The sequence below is a fragment of the Cydia strobilella genome, chromosome 1 (assembly GCF_947568885.1).
Source record: "Cydia strobilella chromosome 1, ilCydStro3.1, whole genome shotgun sequence".
NCBI lineage: Eukaryota > Metazoa > Arthropoda > Insecta > Lepidoptera > Tortricidae > Cydia > Cydia strobilella.
In genome coordinates, this window is record NC_086041.1 from 4,619,753 (window position 1) to 4,642,361 (window position 22,609).

The window sequence follows — 22,609 nt, forward strand, 5'->3', positions numbered from 1 at the left end:
TACGTGGGCGATCTCGTTGCGCGAACGCCGTGGGCCCGCCGCGCCGCTACGCTTCGCGTTCGCGAGCTGTTCGCTTACGTATTACGTAAGACGCAGCGTAAGCGGTGAAGATGGATAACCCATTGATAGTCACAGGAATTTTGTAATGTATATTATAGAAATAATACAATTGTTTTAAATTCTTAAACACAATTTTTGAGTCAAGGTTAACAAGTAAATAACTTTTCTGTCAGGCGGTTCACGTAAGATGATAATTAAAGCATTTTACATTAATATGTATATTCACTTTCATGTTTCCATTGCAGATGAAAGAATTTTTGAATGACACTGACGTATCTTATTTTTTTCTGTATCAGCACAGGCCTCGCACAGGCGGACCTAAAGATTTTAATCATGGAGACTATATAAAGGAGAAAAATGTCTATGTATGAAAAGTGTCCATCAAAAACCAGTAATTAGGCGGCGCCACCATCCACTGAAATGAAATGTCATAGACCTAGTATTTTATATAGATGTGCGTCCGTGAGGGACAGAACATAGTCCCCTATTGAAATAAAACTATGAAATTGGATTAAATCGCGTATATTGAATTTATAATACATCCCGACGTTTCGAACCCTTTACCGCGTTCGTGGTCAACGGGAAATGTCGGGATGTATTAATAAATTCAATATACGCGACACAATCCGATTTGATAGCTTTATTTCATAATTTCATGAGTAACTATCGCGGTAATCGAAGACAATATTATAGTCCCCTATTGTAAGCATGCATACGAAACATTTAATCTCAACGTTAATCACAAACGTATGCCTCCAAAACGCTTGAAATTGTATTCGGAATTAATAAAGGGAATTATCACGAGCTCGCCGCAGTCGGGACATTTGGACAGGTTCCAGACCAGGTAGCGGCTAATCAAAACTAGACCTTAATACACACGTTATAAGAGTACCCGCAGAATGCGACTATACTGAAATATGCTTGCAAGGCACCAATAATAAGCTGCAGGAGATTGTATGTTAATTTTGCAATTCGGAAACTGTTTGCTGCTTAAAATACGCTGAGGCGTGCTGTCTGGGTTTTAATATAGTGGTTTTCATAAATAATAGTGGTATTATGAACCGGCGTTTCAATATGGATAGAGGAACAGTAGTTTCTGGTAATCCATTAAGCTACATACGTGAGTTAAAATATGCCTGCCTGTCTTTTATGTATTTGTGTATTCTGACAACTACTTAATAAAGTACTCATTACATGCAACTTTGATACAAACAAACTCAAATACCGAAAGCAACTTTTTTACTTAAGTCGAGCTCTCGCTAACTGCTCAAGGTGATAATTATACTCCAAATCAGTATTACAAGTTTCCCCCGAGACCCAGGCAACTAAGCTATTTCTTGATGTCTGATTCCTGATGTAAATTGCTTATTACACTTCCCCGTACACCGTCTCTGGAGAGTTGCCGTTAGTTCGATACGGGGATATGTTTAAAATCGGACGAGGTTTAAATTATAAATGCGTTTGGTTGTCCGTTGAGGTAATTTGATTATGGGTAAAGGAGATTATTTTTTATACGTGGGGTTTTTCAGAAAAAAGTGTACCATTTTTTTTTCGAAAGACTAACAACTCTTGGGTTATGCCGACTCGGAATCACGAGGACTATTCAAAACAAAGAAAAAAGTGTCCCTAGTTTTTCATACAAATTTTAGGTGCAGCTTTGTGACATTCCATACAAAATGTATGTAAAAATGCGTCACAAAGCTGGCAATTTTTTTTTCAGAAACCGTTTTTCCCTTTTTAAATCGAAAGTCCTCGTGATTCTGAGAAAAATAACCCAAAAGTTCATGGTTTTTACAAAAAAAGTAAATACTATTCTTTTCTAAAAATGCTCTGGTACAAATTATAAACTTGTTAGGTAAAAACATTATTTAAAAAAAAAAACATTCTATAATGAGAGTCCAGGATTAAGTACTAAGAGTAAGCTGGCGCTAATTGTAATAATAAGCTGACGTTTTGCAGGCTAGGCGTTATATTTAAATGAGATAACCGCGTAAAAAGAAATTATATTTTATACATTTTTATAAATTTAAATAAGTTATATACTTAAGTGATACTTCTTCTCGTTCGGGGTTTTTTTCCATTACTTAACTAACGGCCGTTTTGCGACTTACTTAAGAAAGGCTTTAAAGTATCTATAAATAAATAACAATGAGGGCTATCGTTTTTTTGCTCACCAGTTGGCGCCTCTGTTGATGGTGGTCCAAAAGACTAAAGAACAGCTGTCAGTCATTGAAGTGACAAGTGACATTTGACATTTCGAAGTATGGAAAAGACCACCATCTACACTAGCGCCAATAGCGGCGAATTCATACGCGTTAGCCCTCATTAGGTTACGCGCCTTAAGTTCGCGTTCAAAAAGATCTGTAATAGTGTAAGTGTAATTGTCCTACACATATCTATAGGTAGAAACATATCTCTTTTTGTTAAGGCCGTTCCGTCGGTTTGCCGCTGTCTCTGTCACATTTTGCAAGAAAGAACGGGAAAGATCATGCGCGCCAAGTGTCAATTTTGATCGAATTTTGTCGATTTTTATTTATTTTACAAAACGTTACCCTACAATATCGAAATTCGAAAGCTATGAAATGATTATTTAAGTTAAGATTGTTTTTCTTCTTTTTTTATTTATAGTATCACATAATAAATAACCGAGTAAAGTTGGATTAAAAGTCCGAGTTAGAGGTTATTTTGGGAATTAATTGTATCGAGCGAAGTGTCATAATTCGTGTATCGGAAGCTATGATATTAAAGATAATATAGTCAAGAACTACATATATTTTTTCCACGTCTACGAATATCAACGCCTCTTAGAAAAACAGGATCATATAAGGACATTTTTCGCCTTCTGGCTCAGGGAACCGCCTTAAGTAGTTTTGTATGTAAAACTTCTACTAGCTCTTATTTCTTTGTATTACAATTTCTAGCAACGAAATTTCTAGTACTAGGTAGATATATGTTACTCGAATGTGCAAGTCAAATCTCATGTTATTTCAGATTATCGTTTTAAATGAGAGCGTAATTTCGATTTTATGACGGCTAGGCTCGTGTGACTCTTACGGGCCGATTCGAACAATGATTTAGATATCAACTAGATACCTATCCACTAGACATGGAACAGAAACGATAATGAGATATTTAAGAAAGTCATGTTAAATTTGACATTTCCGCGATTCCGAATGTCCTCTTGAACGATCTCTTTAAGATTTACTTAAGACATTACTTAACTTAAGATATCCCAAAACGTTACAATAATTGTAGCGTGAAATGACAATTGGTTTCTCGAATCGAACTGCAAAAGATAACTAGTTGAGAACGTATCTAACATATCTCGTATTGTTCTCGTGTCTATTAATTATCACGTTGTTAGAATTGACCGGTTAAATTCTGTTTCCATGGCTACAAATCGGTAAGTTAAGGTATATTTTCAGTTTTCTCCCGCGCCGCCGCGGCGCACTCGTCGTAAGATGGCGGCTGGTCGGGCTGCGCGAGCGCCAGCGCCTTCTCCGCGCGCACGGCCTTGATGTAGCTGTTCATCACCAGCAGGAACATGACGGCTACACCTGGATCATGGGAATAAGTTTGTATTAATTGCAATTCAGATTATTTTCATTTAAGAGTTGCATCTGACTGTAATACGCGTGTATTATTAACCAAAACATAAAATAGTCTGTACTCCGCTTCTTCTACGCTCGGATCGCATTTCGAAGCCAAAAATTATGGATGGTATAGAAAGGATCGCAATCTCTTATGGCAGAATTGTTGCAAAAGTGACCGCTTTCAGCTTTAAATAATAGTTCCTAATCTCTCCGGTGGCGCTAGTTAGGCTCTGGGACATGAGTATAACATGAACCATATAAGGCAACAAATAACCCGACCAAATTACGTAGGTTGTTTTTGGTAGTATTTCGGTGTATGGTGGCGCCGCCTAATTACTGTTTTTTGATGGACACTTTTCATACATAGAGATTTGGCTCCTTTATATAGTCTCCATGCCACATATATTCCGTTACTAATCTAATCTATGGTCTACGGATGGATGGAAGTGTTCATTGAAACAAAAAGGTGTACTAATTTAAAAAGGTTGTGTAAAAAGTTGACTGTTTTATGGAATAGTATGGCGTAAACCTCTTTATGCCATTATTTATAAAGTTGATAATCGTTTGTCTTTATCTGTCATTTTAAAATTTGTATTAGTTAGAAAGAGACACAATTTAACAGATGTTGGCTAAGTTCACAGATCTTGCAAGATTGCCTGTCAATTATCAAAAGTGTGACTCAAATCGGAATGATGTCAATCATTACAAAATCAGAAATAATAGTTATGTAATTGCGTAAATTATTTGATTTTTTTTCTCTTGTTATTGTAACAATATATTCCAATATACAGGATGGAAAAAAAATATGGGCCCTGGAGGGAAAGTGCCTACCCATAATATCTCCTGAATGCCTTTTGTATTTTCCAGCCGATAATCCGGTACATTCAAGCGGCCACTATGAAGCTCGAAAGTGATCACGTTTTTTTATTAGTAGTCTGCCTCTTTCGCACTTATTAAATGTTCATATACTTGATGGCTTCCCTTTTGCACACTTCAATTATTAAGCGTTATTGTAGATCTGTGGCTAAGTTTTATGAACAAGGGTGTAAAGGGGCCCACTGACTATCAGTCCGCCGGACGATATCGGCCTGTCAGTTGTTCGGAACTGTCAAATTTTTGTTTTAACTGACAGGCCGATATCGTCCGGCGGACTGATAGTCAGTGGGACTCTTTATCAAAGTTCTTACATATGTCGAGGATCTTGAGTACCCAGTAAGAAATGTACAGGGTGTCAGAATACAGGGTGACGTGGAGCGGCGTGTACGCGAAGTACATGAGCTGGAGAATCATCTTGATGACCGATATACTGAAGAACATCCGCATGGTATCTGCGTCTTTCTGCCAAATCAAAATATAACCATTAAGACAAGCACCGTTGTATGATTTAATAACAAAACTTCCGTCAGACACAGTGTTAGGGTCGGTTGCACCAACTGTTAGTCATCGTTAAAGAGTTCGCTAAATTTTATTCTATGGAAAGTTTCATAGTACAAAGCCGCCGCGCGCAGGGGACGTTGATACTGAAATAAAATTTATCGACAAATTGCTTACCATGGAGACTATATAAAGGAGCCAAATCTCTATGTATGAAAAGTGTCCATCAAAAAACAGTAATTAGGCGGCGCCACCATACACCGAAATACTACCAAAAACAACCTACGTAATTTGGTCGGGTTATTTATTGCCTTATGTCCCAGAGCCTAACTAGCGCCACCGGAGAGATTAGGAACTATTATTTAAAGCTAAAAGCGATCACTTTTCCAACAATTCTGCCTTAAGAGATTGGCGTCCTTTCTATACCATCCATACTGCTTACAGACACTGACAGACTGACTTGACAGACTGCTGTCGAGTGTGGATGGTGCAACTGGCACATAGAATGTAATTGTAAGGTGCCAATGTGCACCTTAAGACTAAGTAATATGGTCTACTTACGTTAGAAGGCTTAGAATACTATGTCGTTGATGGTACCATCGTCCGTTACCAAAGATAGATATAACTCCGTAATAGATGGATACAGTCTAAGGAAAAAACGTGCCTCGAAAATCAAGAAAATTTGATTCTCGTTCAGAGGGCGCTACTAGTTTTGGCCTACAGTCGTATAGATGGCGTTGACGGTTTCGTTTGTTATTTAACAATTTTAACGCATATCAGTGAAAGAACATGGGTCAAAATCATAAAAATAATTAATGCAAATAAAAAAAATCATTTATCTATATTTAAATACATTCTATCGTATTTTTATAAATCTTTATTTTTAGTTTTAAAGTGTGTCGACAGATGGCAGTGAATTTACTGGGGTTACAAAATTTACTATGACAGTACCGCTCTAGTATAAGTTACTCTATGTCCGTTACTAACAATTCGTAAACTTTATTGTAAATATATTAGGTCCACCATTCAGTTAAGTGCTGCTGTTAGTACGATACATTAGGGACAAACGTCCGATGCCCAATCTACATTATCCCGGTATTCCAGTCTAGTGATATATCCAGCCCGTTTAAGTGTTCAACCGCAAGTTTATTGTGGATGTGCACACAAGAGGCAAGTAAATGTACAAAGCTGATATCCATATATACAATGCCATATACTATTTAGGCTGCAGAGACAACTGACCCCCTGCAAAGAAAATTGTTTGCAGGGGGGTCAGTTATTTCTGCAGCTTACTGTACGTCATCACTGTTGGAGATGACGCAATTTTTTTTATTATGTTCATTTTACGTTGTTTTAACGTACTTAAATCGTAGAATCAGTCTTACCGCCTCTTACTTAAAATGAAAGCATAACGAAGGCATTTGAGTCATAATTATTAGTCGAGCAGCATCTCCTTTTGATTATTTATAAGAGATTACTAGATGGCGCTATTCTTAAACCATCAAACAACAAAAAGCGCCATCTTTAACAATGATGAGGCACGGCAACGGAGATTATCAGTCTTTCGGCCTGATTCGAACTTTAATAGTTATACCTACGTCAAAAATTTACGATACGATACGATATGGATCATATCTAGAGCTAATTTTTGACATATATATTGTTGTATGACGTATTGTATATTTCCTTGTCCCTAGTGCACACATAGCTATTATCGTGCGCGCGTCGTGTTATTATTATAAGCGTGTAAACTTTGAAGAACAATAAATTATCTAAATTTAACTTATTAAAAACAGTTGCAGAGCAAAAATAGTTCAGTTTAGCGAGTAGAATCGAAACCTGTATTTAAAGCCCCGTGGTACACGGCACACGCAGCATACGCTAAAGCTAAAGTAAATAGGCCATTCGACAAAGTGACAGCGATAGCGACAACTAAGTGTCCATTGACGTGATCCGTCGTGCTTATGACAGCTGTACAACAAGTGGTAATAAGTGAGACACCATCCGCACTTGACAGACTGGTTAACGTCACCCAGCGCGCCGCGGCGGTTTACTATGAAACTTTTCAGACAATAAAATTTAGCGTACTCTTTAACGGTGACAAACAGTTTGGTGCAACCGATCCTTAAGAACCTATTTGCCCCTGTTCAGTTCCGTTCCGCCTGCCCTCCAAGAGGTTGCTACAAACCATTTGTCAAAGTCATCGTAGTTAGTTAAAATTTGTTGTTTTTAAAAGTTTGACAGTTCTCTATGGGACGACAGCTGCCGCCGCCATATTTAATTTTGATCAGTTCTTTACTAGTGTGTGTTGAACACTGCCCTTATACTACAGGGCATAGAGTAACTTATACTAGAGCGGTACTGTCATAGTAAATTTTGTAACCCCAGTAAATTCACTGCCATCTGTCGACACACTTTAAAACTAAAAATGTAGATTTATAAAAATACGATAGAATGTATTTAAATATAGATAAATGATTTTTTTTATTTGCATTAATTATTTTTATGATTTTGACCCATGTTCTTTCACTGATATGCGTTAAAATTGTTAAATAACAAACGAAACCGTCAACGCCATCTATACGACTGTAGGCCAAAACTAGTAGCGCCCTCTGAACGAGAATCAAATTTTCTTGATTTTCGAGGCACGTTTTTTCCTTAGACTGTATCCATCTATTACGGAGTTATATCTATCTTTGCTACAGGGCCTATCGGAATATTCTTGCAACTTTTTTTAGTTTCATTCAAATTGATATATTCTTATACTATCAAGTTGGATGAGGTAGCAAGGGACCGTTCACAATATGTATCTCATCCCTGACGATATTGTCCCTGGAGAACAAAGCTCATCTTTATAGCAGCCAGGGATCATTGTTTATCCCGCTGAAAGAGGTTCAGGCGAAATTTACTTTGGGACGTAAACGGTGGAGCTGTTGGTAAACAGGGTCTATTTTAGAAATAAATAAATAAAATAAAATGTAGGAATTTGTGCACAAATCGACTGTCTTACGTGTCAGAGTATTCTTAATAAAGCTCGTAGGTTAAAAGACAATAGAGGTGAATAAATCAAACGAGTGTGAGGAAATCTGAAAGCTATGCTACTTTATCAAAAGTAGTTCGTTTTATTTCGAATCTACATGATTAAAAATTGACCTCTCTTATTTTACTTTGTAAAATATGATTTCCAGGATGGTAACCCATCAGAAACTCTAACCTACAAGTTGTTACATTTATAAACTTTGTAGAATTACCTACATTAATTTTTGAGAGCGTCATAACTTCCAAAAAAGTATTAAAGGTTGTTAATTACGTAGAAACCATTAACGCAAATATAATTCCAAGATTAAGTAATAATACCACAACACCAGTTTTCACAAGTCTCGTTAATGGATTAAGGTGAATTAATGGCAAAGCCACTTCGTATAAAAACAATGCTCATTGTTTTTACCGCGCCTCTGAGAGAAAAGCGTGCGCATTTTACTTAACTAGCAAGAGGTATTAAAAATACGCATTCCGTAGAGTGCAACCGCTGAAATTTATATTTATGAAACATGTTTCATTTTACTCGGGTATATTTTTGCGCAATTTAAAACTACTTACTTAAATTTAATGGGTAAATGTAAAATTTGAGGAGCGTAATTTATATAGATAAATAGACAAACCATACAAAAGTAAGCACTTTCGAAACGACACTCTTCATTAAGTTTAGATGGAACAATAGTTAAATACTTGGTTAGTGGATTTAACTTTTAGATTTTAGTCGGTGAAATTATATCATGAGAAACAGATTTTCAAATTGTCCTCATAATATATATGTTGATTGTCAAAAAATAAAAACTCAACTCAAGTTTTCTTACGATTTTGCCTTAAAAGACAAATAGATTGAAATTAGATAATTTAATCTATAATATAGTGAGACAAAACGTCTTTAATAGAGTGTAGAAAAACAATGATTAATAATAATCAGTATCAGCCAACCTATTATTTTGCTGAACGTAACGCAACTGGAAAATCACTGGAAAATTATAGGTACAAACATGCCACTAATATTTCTTATAGTTTTGTCGCAAGAATGCAGTTTCTTCATTAGTCATACCACAGTCATACCATCGACATGTCTAATCGTGAATGTTACGGTAATGAAAACAATACTCGGTAAATAATACCATTACCATACGTCATTGGTGACACGGATGACAAACAAACCTAGCGAATAAAAACGCTCAGTAGCAAAAAAGTTGAAAAAGAAATGAGAGCGAGTAGTTTATTTCAAGTATTTCAACATTTTCAACCGATCGACCGACTTAAAAAAAGGAGGAGGTTATAGTATGAATCTTCTCAAATTATTTTAAAGAAAAGCCATTGTTTATTTTATGTGAGCGATAGGCTACCATGTCTGAGCGCGTGCCAAGGCAACAATGTCGTTTAAAAAGCGGCTGTATCGTGCCGGTTTTAAGGTTCAAATTTACATGTAACATGTTTTGGTAATGCAGGACCATCGACCACCTCAATGTAGGCGAACGCTCATATTATTACATATATTTTATCCTTAAAGCCACCACCATACAGCCGCTATTTAAACGGCATTGTTGCTTTGGCACGCGCTCAGACACGGTAGCCCACCGCTCACACAAAAGAAACAATGGCTTTTGTTAAACAGATTAGGGTCTTAGGCGTAAAAAAAATTGAGCAAATTCATACTATATACATACATTTCTATGTTTATGTCAAATTTCATATTATTTCAGAATGTCGTTTTAAAATGAGAGCGTAACATCGATTGTATGGCGTCTAAGTTCGTGTGACTTAGTGCCAGTTGCACCATCCACACTTGACAGACTGATCAACGTCACCCGGCGCGCCGCGGCGGTTTACTATGAAACTTTCCATACAATAAACTCTTTAACGGTGACAAACAGTTTGGTGCAAGTGGTGCAACCGACCCTTAAATAACTCACCTTATATAGCGCCGTGATGTAGGACACCACAAGCCTCACCCACACCACATGGATCACAATATTAATCAGGTCTATTAAATACAGATGCACCATGCCAGGGTAACAGCGAGGGGTACCCCGGACCCCCAAACTGTCGTAGTAGCCAAGGACCAGGGGGAAAGGGTAGAAGCCGTGGGTCCCGATGTTGATCACCGCTAGGAAGGGCTCCAGCCACGTCCAGTTTATGTTGTGAAGCTGCACATAAAAAAGAATTGAAAAAGGATACAACAAATAAAAGAATTGGTTAAAGGATATAATAATAAAAAAAATTGTATTGCTTTTTGTATTGCTAGCGTCATCGGGTGAAGAGTTGCAGGAGATGGTAACTAGAATGCATGGATCTTTTGAAAGGAAAGGAATGAAAATAAATGTAAGTAAGACGAAAGTTATGGTATTTGAAAAGGAGGAATATATGACAAACTGTGAAATTTTGATTGGTCAAGAAAGAGTAGAACAAGTGAAAGAGTTTGTGTATCTGGGAACATTATTCACTAGGGACGGTAAGCATGATAAAGATATTGAAAGGAGAGTGAGTGCTGGAAATCGCGTGAATGGGGCACTTAACGCTTTTATGAGCAGCCAGAAGGTGTCGCAAAAGGCACGGTTGGCTGTGCATAGAGGGGTGCTGGTGCCTACACTTATGTATGGTAGCGAAAGTTGGGTATGGCAGAAGAGGCATCAAAGCCAAGTCAATGCAGTGGAAATGAGAGCGTTGAGAAGTGTATGTGGGGTGAGATTACAAGATAGAATTAGGAACAGTGTGATAAGGGAAAAGTGTGGACTGAGCGAAGATGTAGTGACAAAAATTGAGAAAGGTATGTTGAGATGGTTTGGACACTTGGAAAGAATGAGTGAAAGGAGGCTAACAAAGAGAGTATATAAGGGAGAGGTAGAAACGGGAGTTGGAAGGGGCAGACCTCGGCGGACTTTCTCTGATCAGATCGGGGAAATCCTGAAGAAAGGCCAGGTCAAGAGCACCCTAAACCGGCGAGCGTGTATGAGGAATGTTATGAAAGTGAAGGAAGCGAAAGAGGTATGTCAGGATCGTAGCAAGTGGAAATCCGTGGTCTCTGCCTACCCCTCCGGGAAATAGGCGTGATTATATGTATGTATGTATGTAATAAAAAAACCGGCCAAGTGCGAGTCGGATTCGCGCACCGAGGGTTCCGTACTTTTTAGTATTTGTTGTTATAGCGGCAACAGAAATACATCATCTGTGAAAATTTCAACTCTCTAGCTATTAAGGTTCATGAGATACAGCCTGGTGACAGACAGACGGACAGACGGACAGCGGAGTCTTAGTAATAAGGTCCCGTTTTTACCCTCTGGGTACGGAACCCTAAAAAATGGGCATTGAAAATAAACTAGACATCTTAACAGTTTTGAGAATTCAGTTTTTTTTTTTAACCCCGACGCAAAAACGAGGAGTGTTATAAGTATGTTTGATGGCAATGTCTGTCTGTGTCATCGTAGCTCTCAAACGAGGGAACCGATTTCGATTCCGATTTGCATGAAAGCGGCTTTCCTTGCGAGTTCTTAGCCATGTTTGATAAAAATCGATCCAACAGTTTTAAGAGTATCAGCTCTTTTCCAAAATAATGTGAGATATTTTTGGTATAAAATGTTTTATTTTTTCTGGCATAATGCGTAGGGGTATTTTTTTTAAATTTAATAGTAATGTCTAAATGACTATTGGCCTACTGAGATCCAGAAGCACTAGTTTTTGACTTTAGAACCCAGTCACTCAAAAAAATTCCGAATGTTCATGGAATATGTACATTATTTTGCCCTGTCCGATTTTAGGATCTGTTTTCTGCATGATAAGTATTGTTTCTGACACTATATTTTAATATTCCGTGTAAATGTTGGTAAGAACATTCTTTTTATTATAAAGTTACCACAAAGCAACAAAATAAGAATCCAGATTTTTTGCATAAAAGAATATAAACTTTACATATTATAACTTACAATATTTAAATCCACATCACACGAGAAGAAATTTGTTACAGCTGATAATATGACGAGATGGCAGCCTAAATCCACTGTACTGGCAATCTGTTCAAAATAAGAAGCGAAGGTTAATAATAGCAACTTAATTAAGATCAAAATAAGCAATGTGTTTCAAACAAATCTAATCTGTCATTGATTTTCTAATTATTTACAAGGTAAACGTTCCGATTCGTTACCAATGTGGTGTGTCTAATATGTACCATTAAGATTTAACATCAAAGGCAATTGCCAAACATCAAACAGTCCACCGTATAGTTATAAGTATAAGCAAATGAATTATTAGGTATTGATTTAGATTTGATTTGAAATATTATTATTATAGCATTAAATTGTATAATTATAAATTTTATAATTTAACTTACGTCATAATATATCAATGGCTCTATTTTTTATCGACTACAAAACTGAGGTGGTTTTATATTCATCCGGAACTTTTTATTTTTTTATTTTATTATATTTCCCAATTTTTGAAAGACAGCTAATGCGATTAGGAAAATTATTTTTGTTTTGTTTTCAAAGGTACATTATATTAGTTGATGCCATTGTTGAATACAAGTCAGAGACTTTTCATGGGATCTTGGAAAAATCGAAGGAACTCTTCCACTTTTTTTTAGTATTTGCTCTCGGAAAGCATAATTTGGTGAAGTGGAAATGTTGAAACCAGGAAATCGGTAATTTTCGTTTAAAATTATGTTTGCCGTACGTACCAAATTTAAATAACCGATGAAGAAACATCTAGCGCGCAAGTACTGCACACCGCAGCATATGTCTCGCCACACCACCGCCATCTTCCTACGGATAAGCATATTTTAACACCAACTTTCGAAATAATATAAGAAAGGCATTGACTTACATATTACTTCCTAAATACGGGCGGTAATCTTCCATTTAAAAGGTTGTTTCGTTGCTAATTGCTTTAGACTGCACGACTGGCTCGCATTGGTTGCGCACAACGCGATTTGACACCAATGTACCCACTTCGTTCGGCCCGTAAGGCTCGTTTTTACGAAGTAATATTATAAGTCAATGAAGAAAGGATGGTTTAAGGTATTTTAAGATCATTGTATATACCTATTGTACGGGAGACGAGGTGGCGGAAATGCCCAGGTCACTCGAAAGGAGGTGCACAAACTAAAGACCATCCCTCACAAACTGACAAAGTCTTTGCGACGATTAAAATTTATATTACCGCCCGGTAATTTACAATAAGTTGCTTAAGTTTATAATAGAGGCATTAAGCTTTCCAAGCTTTTAATATAAATGAAGAAAAAAAAATGGCTAATCGAGAAATTATTGATGAAGGAATTTATTGAATATTAAAATGATGTGTATAATATAATAATCATTAATTTAATTATAATAATTGATTAATATGTAAATTCATTGCAACTTATTGTTTGTTTGTAAGTTGTGACCTGTAGGTATTTCATTACAATGAGTAATGTCTATTATTAACTGGCTACACTACCGCTCAAAAGTATTTAGGCACCTGCAATTTTCACCATACAATTGTATACAAAAATTATTTTCAAAATCATACTGTTCGATCGCAGGCAAATGACTCTCATACATGTTGGATTGAAATTTTATTTAGGTAAATATATTGAGCCTCAAATTGTAGCCAAAGACATCCTTTAAAATTTCGAGTTTACTTTATGCAACGATTTATATAAAAACCCTTATGTACTTCATACAAAATAAAACGATTTTGTACTGGAAAACGATTTATGGATTTTTTTACGCTTGCCATTTGGTAAATAGGCCATGTACCTACACGAATATTCTGCACATCATTTTAAGCTCGATATGTCTGTTAAATTAAAAAAGTAAACTGCACAAAAAACTGTTACCCGACTGCGACTTAGCGGTATAATTCTGAAAGTCGATTTTGTATACAATTGTATGGAAAAAATGACGAGTGCCTAATTAGTTATGAGCGGTAGTGTATGTGCGATGTGCGTGGTGAGTGAAAAACAAACGACAAAGTAGGAAGTGGAAAAAACATTAAATTTACTTTAATGGGATAGGATATACAACTGTTGATGGCTATTAAGATTCAGATAATTATTGTGCACATACCAACAGCGTCACTTCATGCACGAAGCGAATAGACGCACGCAAGAGATTGAAAGTGAATTTGCACTATCGTTGCAGACAACCTTATTGATGCGTTATGCCTCATGCCTAACATAATTATGTAACGTATGTTAGGAATATTTTTATAAACCAATCACAGATAAAAATAGATTTCCGGCGATTGCTCGTGTTAGGTACGTAGGTATACGGTTTAATGTGAAAAGGCCAGATTCATGTTATCATTCAAGCTATTGTTGTCTAATAAAAACATCTCAGTTAAGGTGGCGTTCAGATAGCACCTGCAGCTGCATAACTGTTGCAGTTTCTGCTGCGGCCTTGACGCGGGCGCCGTATCTGTCAATTTGCTAAAATGAGTGACGCTTGCCGCCGCACAAGTCGCACTACTGTCGGGTTCTAACGTTCAATCCGTCATTTATTTTATCAAGGAAATTGACAGATACAGCGGCGGCAATAACGACGCCGCAACAGTAATTGACATCCGTACTCATCTTTATACCTACAGAACAAACGTGACATCATGTCATTATGAGACATTATCTTGAAATAGTTGTTGTTATGACAACAGACCTTTCTCGACTACCATTGACTTATATGTTTGTAAACTACCATAATCCTACCTTTTGAACAATGATGACGTATCTTTTAAATAATCTCAGAATTGTAATGATTAGTCATCAATATCATCAGGAACTTAGCTGATGCACAATAGACATTTTAATCTTTTAAACAAAACATGAGCAAAACTGAGCAATTCAGTCAAGGAATTAAACACTAGCGTAATTTTGACTATAGACACTCCCGTGAGACTCGAACATTATTGGTAGACATATTTTAAATAGATTACTCAAGTACCTATAAACTTTTTACAGTTTTTAGTCTTGCTTGCTTGCTTGTTTATTTTCATTATACTTAAGTAAGTTTAAGGTTACAGCAGTAACGTTGCAACAGTAATGCTGCTGCAGTAGCCATCAGAATGTCACCTTAACAAATACAAAATATGTACCTATGCATATCTAAACATACAAACTTTTATATTTACAATATTAATAGGATCAGGTTCTATTTTGCTTGTTTGATATAATAATATAATATGGAATTTCGTCTCGCAGCAAAATCAATGTCCAATATCATTAAAGTAATGAAACTAATTAATGGTATGTATTCGAATACAAAATAATTATACGTTGGTAAATGAAAAATCAAATATCACGAGCTCATTAGTATTGACGTATACCAACCATTATAACTTATCGCGCTATGCAGCATGTCCTAATTTATCAATGCGCATCTCATCAACATCATAATCATCCTAGCGTTGTCCCAACTTTTATTTGCCGCAGCTCATGTGACCACATGTGTGGGGTCCACTTGTCACGTTACTCCCTCCTCCACGTATATTGGAGGAGTGAGTAACGGAGCTGGGAGTGAGGAGGTAGAAAGGAAAGGATAGATATAACAGGGGTAGGTTCTTTATTTATCGGCTATAGTCTAAATATGACACGCTAACAGATGGTTTAAATTACAAAAAGAATAAAAATACGTTTATAGTTGCGCTAGTAGCACGCGCAAGGCAGGAGCACGCACACGGATAGGCGCGCTGATAGCACGCGCAAGGTGAGGCGCGCTGGTAGCACGCGCACAGTAAGGCGCGCAGATAGCACGCGCAAAGGTAAGGCGCGCAGATAGCACGCGCAAAGGTAAGGCGCGCAGATAGCACGCGCAAAGGTAAGGCGCGCAGATAGCACGCGCAAAGGTGAGGCGTGCTGGCAGCACGCGCACAGTAAGGCGCGCTGGTAGCACGCGCACGGTAAGGCTCGCTGGGTAAGGCGCGCTGATAGCGCGCGCACGGTAAGGCGCGCTGGGTAAGGCGCGCTGATAAGCACGCTCTTCGAAGAGGCGAGGCGCGGTGACAACACGCGCCTGTTGAGGCGAGTCGCGTCGATAGCGGGCCAGGCGCGGTGACAGCACGCGCCTGTTGAGGCGAGGCGCGCCGATAGCGCGCGCCTAGGAGACGAGGCGCTCCGCTAGAGCAACCGCAAAGCACCACCGGACTTGGGCGCGTGCAGAGAGCGCCAGACTTCGCCAGGAACACAGGTAACTTTTTAAGGAGCGCGAGCGAGGGTTTCTTGATGGTGCGGGGCCTGGCTTGGCCCCGCACGGACCCTTACAACTGACGTTCCTTTATTGGGAACTAGAAGCAAACTGAATTCAGATGTCCGCTGGGCCGCTTATATAGGTAGCGATAACATTTTCTAGAATTATTGTTTACTTTGTTATTATTTTTGAAAATATTTGAAAATATTTGTTCACCAGTAACAATTTTTAGATAAAATTTAGAACAAACTACTTGAAAACTATACGACCTAAACTTCATGCTAAGGAATTTAGAGTAAATTAATAGTTTGACGGATTATGTCGAAACAAAGAAACAAATATGTCAAGGAAAATTTATAGTGAATTTTAGGTCGATTAGCTTTGAAATCATTATAAAAACATGAAATGATTAGAAAAACAACAAGGTAAGTAACCGGACGGGTCAGGGCCGTATTAGGGTAGAAGGAGTTTAGGGAGAATTTAGAAATGGTAGCCAGAAAGTAAACATTTTATATCAAAAGTTTCAGGGAGTAATTTGGAAGACGAGAATCAGACAGAAAGAGAACGCAAAAGCGTTAAGGAATTATAGCCAATTGGAGAATCCAGAGCATCAGCCCGTGGGAGTAAGGACTGGGAGTTAGGACCCAGGTATGAGATGCTACATTACCCCAAAAACCACGGAAAAAAAAACTTTGTCGTAATCTTAAACGGAAAAGTTTTTTTTTTGTGAAGAGTTAAGTTTAGGGGAAAGTAAAGGAAGTAAAGTAAGTAGGTAAGTAAGTAAGTAAGTAGGTAGGTAAGTAATTAAGTAGGTAGGTAAGTCAGTAAGTCAGAAGAAAGAAAGAGCAAGCTCGTTAATGGGGATGAATAAATGGAACGAGAGGATGAGTGATATAATGGAGAAGAAGATGAATAGATCGAGGAACTTCCCTGCACTCATACATCTCCTGTCATAATCACGCATTCATAAGTCTCTGGCAAAGGAAGGGGATGTGGTTCACGCTCTATGACACACACTCCTAAGAAGTCCTCGCTATGACCTGAGGCTTCTTTATAGAAGGGAGTAGTCAGCCGCTCCACTAGAAAAGATAATAAGATAATAATGAAGGACCTAAGGCTTATTTTAAGGGAGTAGTCAGCCGCTCCGCGAAGATAAGGTTATGTACAAGTTCTAGTCGGTTTAGAGCCGACGAGAATAGAGAGTAGGGGTAGAGCCTACTTCTAGGTTGTGGTAGGGGTAGACCTACCACAGTTGAGTAAAAAAAAGTAGTGTTTGACCATAAGGCTTATTTTTTTCTTCAGAGTTGGACTACCGCTCTGCAGGGTGAGGAAAAGAAAAAGAAGGGCACCTGGCTTATTAAGCCACCCAAGAATATGAAGAAATATTTACAGATGACACACTCACTCAAAATGAAAGAAATGGAAAATGGCAGTTAATGAAGAATGAAAACGAGCTTGAAGAAGAAAAAAGGGGAGAAGGAGGACGGGCTGAGCTGAAGAATAAAAGAAGTACAATTATTATAAAGTTAAAGACCTATGAAAAATACATCATTAGAAATAAAAGTGATAAAAAAAGTAGCTATCTAGTCTGATTGCTATAATAAGATAATCTAAAAAACGTGCCATATTGACTAAGGAAATAGAAAATTAAACAGAAAGAGGCCGAAAAGTTGTTTAAGATTTAAAGACACGGATTCTGTCTATAATTTAGAATTTAGTGGGTTAAGAAAGCCGGTAAATTTAAAAGTTGGGCGCCAAAACTGTCACGTTACTCCCTCCTCCACGTATATTGGAGGAGTGAGTAACGGAGCTGGGAGTGAGGAGGTAGAAAGGAAAGGATAGATATAACAGGGGTAGGTTCTTTATTTATCGGCTATAGTCTAAATATGACACGCTAACAGATGGTTTAAATTACAAAAATAATAAAAATACGTTTATAGTTGCGCTAGTAGCACGCGCAAGGCAGGAGCACGCACACGGATAGGCGCGCTGATAGCACGCGCAAGGTGAGGCGCGCTGGTAGCACGCGCACAGTAAGGCGCGCAGATAGCACGCGCAAAGGTAAGGCGCGCAGATAGCACGCGCAAAGGTAAGGCGCGCAGATAGCACGCGCAAAGGTAAGGCGCGCAGATAGCACGCGCAAAGGTGAGGCGTGCTGGCAGCACGCGCACAGTAAGGCGCGCTGGTAGCACGCGCACGGTAAGGCTCGCTGGGTAAGGCGCGCTGATAGCGCGCGCACGGTAAGGCGCGCTGGGTAAGGCGCGCTGATAAGCACGCTCTTCGAAGAGGCGAGGCGCGGTGACAACACGCGCCTGTTGAGGCGAGTCGCGTCGATAGCGGGCCAGGCGCGGTGACAGCACGCGCCTGTTGAGGCGAGGCGCGCCGATAGCGCGCGCCTAGGAGACGAGGCGCTCCGCTAGAGCAACCGCAAAGCACCACCGGACTTGGGCGCGTGCAGAGAGCGCCAGACTTCGCCAGGAACACAGGTAACTTTTTAAGGAGCGCGAGCGAGGGTTTCTTGATGGTGCGGGGCCTGGCTTGGCCCCGCACGGACCCTTACAACTGACGTTCCTTTATTGGGAACTAGAAGCAAACTGAATTCAGATGTCCGCTGGGCCGCTTATATAGGTAGCGATAACATTTTCTAGAATTATTGTTTACTTTGTTATTATTTTTGAAAATATTTGAAAATATTTGTTCACCAGTAACAATTTTTAGATAAAATTTAGAACAAACTACTTGAAAACTATACGACCTAAACTTCATGCTAAGGAATTTAGAGTAAATTAATAGTTTGACGGATTATGTCGAAACAAAGAAACAAATATGTCAAGGAAAATTTATAGTGAATTTTAGGTCGATTAGCTTTGAAATCATTATAAAAACATGAAATGATTAGAAAAACAACAAGGTAAGTAACCGGACGGGTCAGGGCCGTATTAGGGTAGAAGGAGTTTAGGGAGAATTTAGAAATGGTAGCCAGAAAGTAAACATTTTATATCAAAAGTTTCAGGGAGTAATTTGGAAGACGAGAATCAGACAGAAAGAGAACGCAAAAGCGTTAAGGAATTATAGCCAATTGGAGAATCCAGAGCATCAGCCCGTGGGAGTAAGGACTGGGAGTTAGGACCCAGGTATGAGATGCTACACACTTGGCAACTAAACAGAGGGGAAAACCAACCCAAAGGGGAAACTAAGGCTTATTGGGATTAGTCCGGTTTCCTCATGATGTTTTCCTTCACCGAAAAGCGATTGGTAAATATCAAATGCTATTTAGTACATATTAGGTCCCGAAAAGCTCATTGGTATTGAACCAAATATAAGTACATTGTGCAACGAGGGGGTAAGTGAAATTTTGCAAACGAGGTCTTTAGATGCACGACTCTCGTGAGTTATAGCTTTTTTCACAATCCATAACTCCTCCATCCATCCATCCATAACATCCATAACGCCTTTGTCCTTCAGTACACCTGCATGAAATAAGATCTTTTTCGAGCAAGTGTGATGAAACTTATATTTAGGTACGGATCACAATATTTTTAGAATACTTGGAAAAGAATAATCACATTTTCTTTTAGTTAGCTATAAGTTACGCGTAAAAGATGGGGTTCTCAAGTAATCAGGGTCTATCTACTATTGTTAAGCAATTAGTGATCTGGTTATGAAATTCGGAAGAAATCGAGGAAAATCTTTGTCAAATCGGTTTTTTTGTTCTCGTTTTTGAACAGACTGTTTTTATTTTGTTAGTCCTCCACGTACTAATGCAATATGTAACTATATCTAATACCTAACTATTATTTATTATCGATTTTAAATTGTAGAGAGTCTAACATTAAACTCATTTTACGGTTTAATACGAGCTAACACGAGCAAGCGCAAGTAACTAAAAAACTCACGTGACTAACTCGTAACTAACTCACGCGAGTTAAATGGTTAAATTCGTTATTTTTTTACAATATTAAATTGGTGACGTCTGAGCGTTTTCACATTGTCCGATCCGATATCGGATGTAAAAAACAGCTGTGTCCCATGGCATCATGGTTTATATATTCATTTTTGTATTAACGCTTTATTAAAAAAAAAAAACTTTATTGCCACACCTTAGGAAAAAATCTACAATTTGTGAAAGGATAGCTTAAAAATACAATATAAACTAAACTTAAATATCAACTTAACATTATAACTATAACTTAAATCTATGGTGAGGCAAAGGGTCCCAATCTCAGCATGTGCGGTGCCAGAGGGCTCCGCGCTGATTTTCAGACTGGTTGGGGTCGGTCGCTACTATCATAATGTACATGTAATTTTGAACAATAAGCATTTGAAATAAAACTATGAAATCGGATTATATCGCGTATATTGAATTTATAATACATCCCGACGTTTCGAACCCTTTACAGCGTTCGTGGTCAACGGGTGACTGAGGAAAACTACAATGTGCAAAAGTACCTACATACAAAAATAATTAACTATAAACTTTAAGGCTAGTTATACATGCAAAAACGATTCATAAGAATAAGAATAAGAAAACATTTATTGCCACACAACTGAAGAGAAATTACAGGAAACGAATAACATAAAAAATTGGCATGCGCGACAAAAGGAGTTTCAGTCCGCCCCGTTACTGAACCACATTGAGATGTGCGCGGGATATTATTTTTACAGATATATATATGTGGTTACACATAAGGCTGGTTACACATTACAACTATTTTCAAGTAAAGATATACGCGATAAAGCTTCGCCGGCTCTAATCCTACACCTCTGACCCGATTTCATTCAAGTTTTATTTCATGTGTGCCTAACTATCGCGGTAACCGAAGTCAATAAGCATTTTATTAAATGAATATGAAAAGCACGTTTTACATTTTATTTCTTTATCGTATCGCATATCGACGAAAACGCTCTTATTTTAATGGTAAAATCAGAATGCCTAAAAGTAGTATCGGCCTAGTGAAGAATTGTTTCAACATGGCCAGCGAGATATTTTTTAATTGTTTTATTAAATTGCAATTTAAGAATAATTTCAAATATCCCATTGAACATGTGGAATGCAAGACTTTCGCAATGGTTGTGTTACTTTAATATAAAGCACGACAGTGTATAAGTCAGAGTATAAATTGAAATTAAAAAAAAAATGAATAAGTGCGATGCGAAAGGGATAAAACATATTTAAACAATTGTTTTCATAAAAATATCCGGATCATTCTTACCTTTCTATTTTTTTTTAAATATCTTCTTACTTTTCTCCTTGAACCATTTTTACATCTCTGTTTAGCCCGATGGTTGACCGGTAGAGAATGCCATTAAGTATTAAGTCCGCCATTTGTACATTATTTTTGTATTTTTTGCAATAAAAAAAAGTATTGTGAAATGAATAAATATATAAAACGTTCTTCCGTGGTTTCGTGGTTCTTCCGTTATGCATGGGAGACAGCAAAAATACATACATTGTACCTATAATTACATTACCGTGATATGTTTTTTTTTAACTGAAAAACTTATTTACTTTATTAATGTGCAATGTACAATTGAGCTTATTTATGTGCGAAGACTTGGAAAAGGAATCTCGTACCTTACTTAAGCAACTCAGCAAGCTTCGTTGCTTACACGGTACTAGACTTTCAGTCTATTATATCACGATTGTATAAAATACTATTTCAAGTATTGTTGTGCGAAATGTCAATGCTGTTTAAAAAAAAACGTACATTTAAATTGTTGAAACATCTAATTTCATTCGAATTACGTGTACCTATACTTTAAAGTCTTTAAACATTACTCTTTGGTAATGATACGATCTTTACACCCAACAACAACACTAAAGTTAATATGCTACGTGACTCAAGCATACAAGCGTGATATTAACTAAACACAGAAACATACCTCAGCAAGTGTAAAATCTAGTTTTTATACTAAATATTTTTAAACACTAAATATATCAATCACAGCACGGAACTCAGTGGCAGTATCAACAAAACTGTCAATGCGTGGAAACCAAGCACTTCAATGCAATTTACCTTATGAAAACAATTGAACATGAAGCAAATTGGTCAGTTACGAATTTCAACCCTATTGTTGGACTATATAGTTGATATTACAACGGTTATGACAGCAGTGTTAGTTCGTTAGCGTTTAATGAGTGATGCCTATCTATGTGTGCGTTGCGTCGGTGTAGAAAATGTGCGTGTGTGCTTTGGGGAAAGAGCGTGTGCGCATAAAATGAATTCATTTGAGGATAAAACATCGTCGTGGCGAATATAATTGTCGTTTCAGTTGTCCTCTATTACCAGTAACACGGATTATCTACCTATATGTAAAAGGATATTTTTTTCTTTCAATTTGTTACCTATATGGGTTTAGGGGTATAGGCGTTTTGTGTAACGT

The 22,609-nt window shown here is 37.7% G+C and overlaps 1 protein-coding gene across 1 annotated transcript; it reads right to left on the minus strand.

The window, feature by feature from the left end:
- Positions 1–136: 136 nt before the first annotated feature.
- Positions 137–22,217, minus strand: LOC134746621 (uncharacterized). The gene is made up of 6 exons (XM_063681099.1): positions 22,109–22,217; positions 12,742–12,826; positions 11,993–12,079; positions 9,986–10,219; positions 4,841–4,991; positions 137–3,617 (listed from the first exon to the last, which is right to left on the minus strand). The coding sequence occupies exons 2-6, from the start codon at positions 12,820–12,822 to the stop codon at positions 3,469–3,471; spliced, it is 702 nt and encodes a 233-aa protein (XP_063537169.1). The 5' UTR covers positions 12,823–12,826; positions 22,109–22,217; the 3' UTR covers positions 137–3,468.
- Between the last annotated feature and the right edge of the window lie 392 nt (positions 22,218–22,609).

Coding starts and splice junctions, on each gene's coding strand:
- LOC134746621 (XM_063681099.1), bottom strand. CDS start 12,822: ATGGCGGTGGTGTGGCGAGACATATGCTGCGGTGTGCAGTACTTGCGC. Junction 10,220..11,992: donor GTGATGTGGATTTAAATATT/GTAAGTTATAAT, acceptor TTTTATGTGCAG/CTTCACAACATAAACTGGAC. Junction 3,618..4,840: donor ACTCAAGATCCTCGACATAT/GTAAGAACTTTG, acceptor CCCATGATCCAG/GTGTAGCCGTCATGTTCCTG.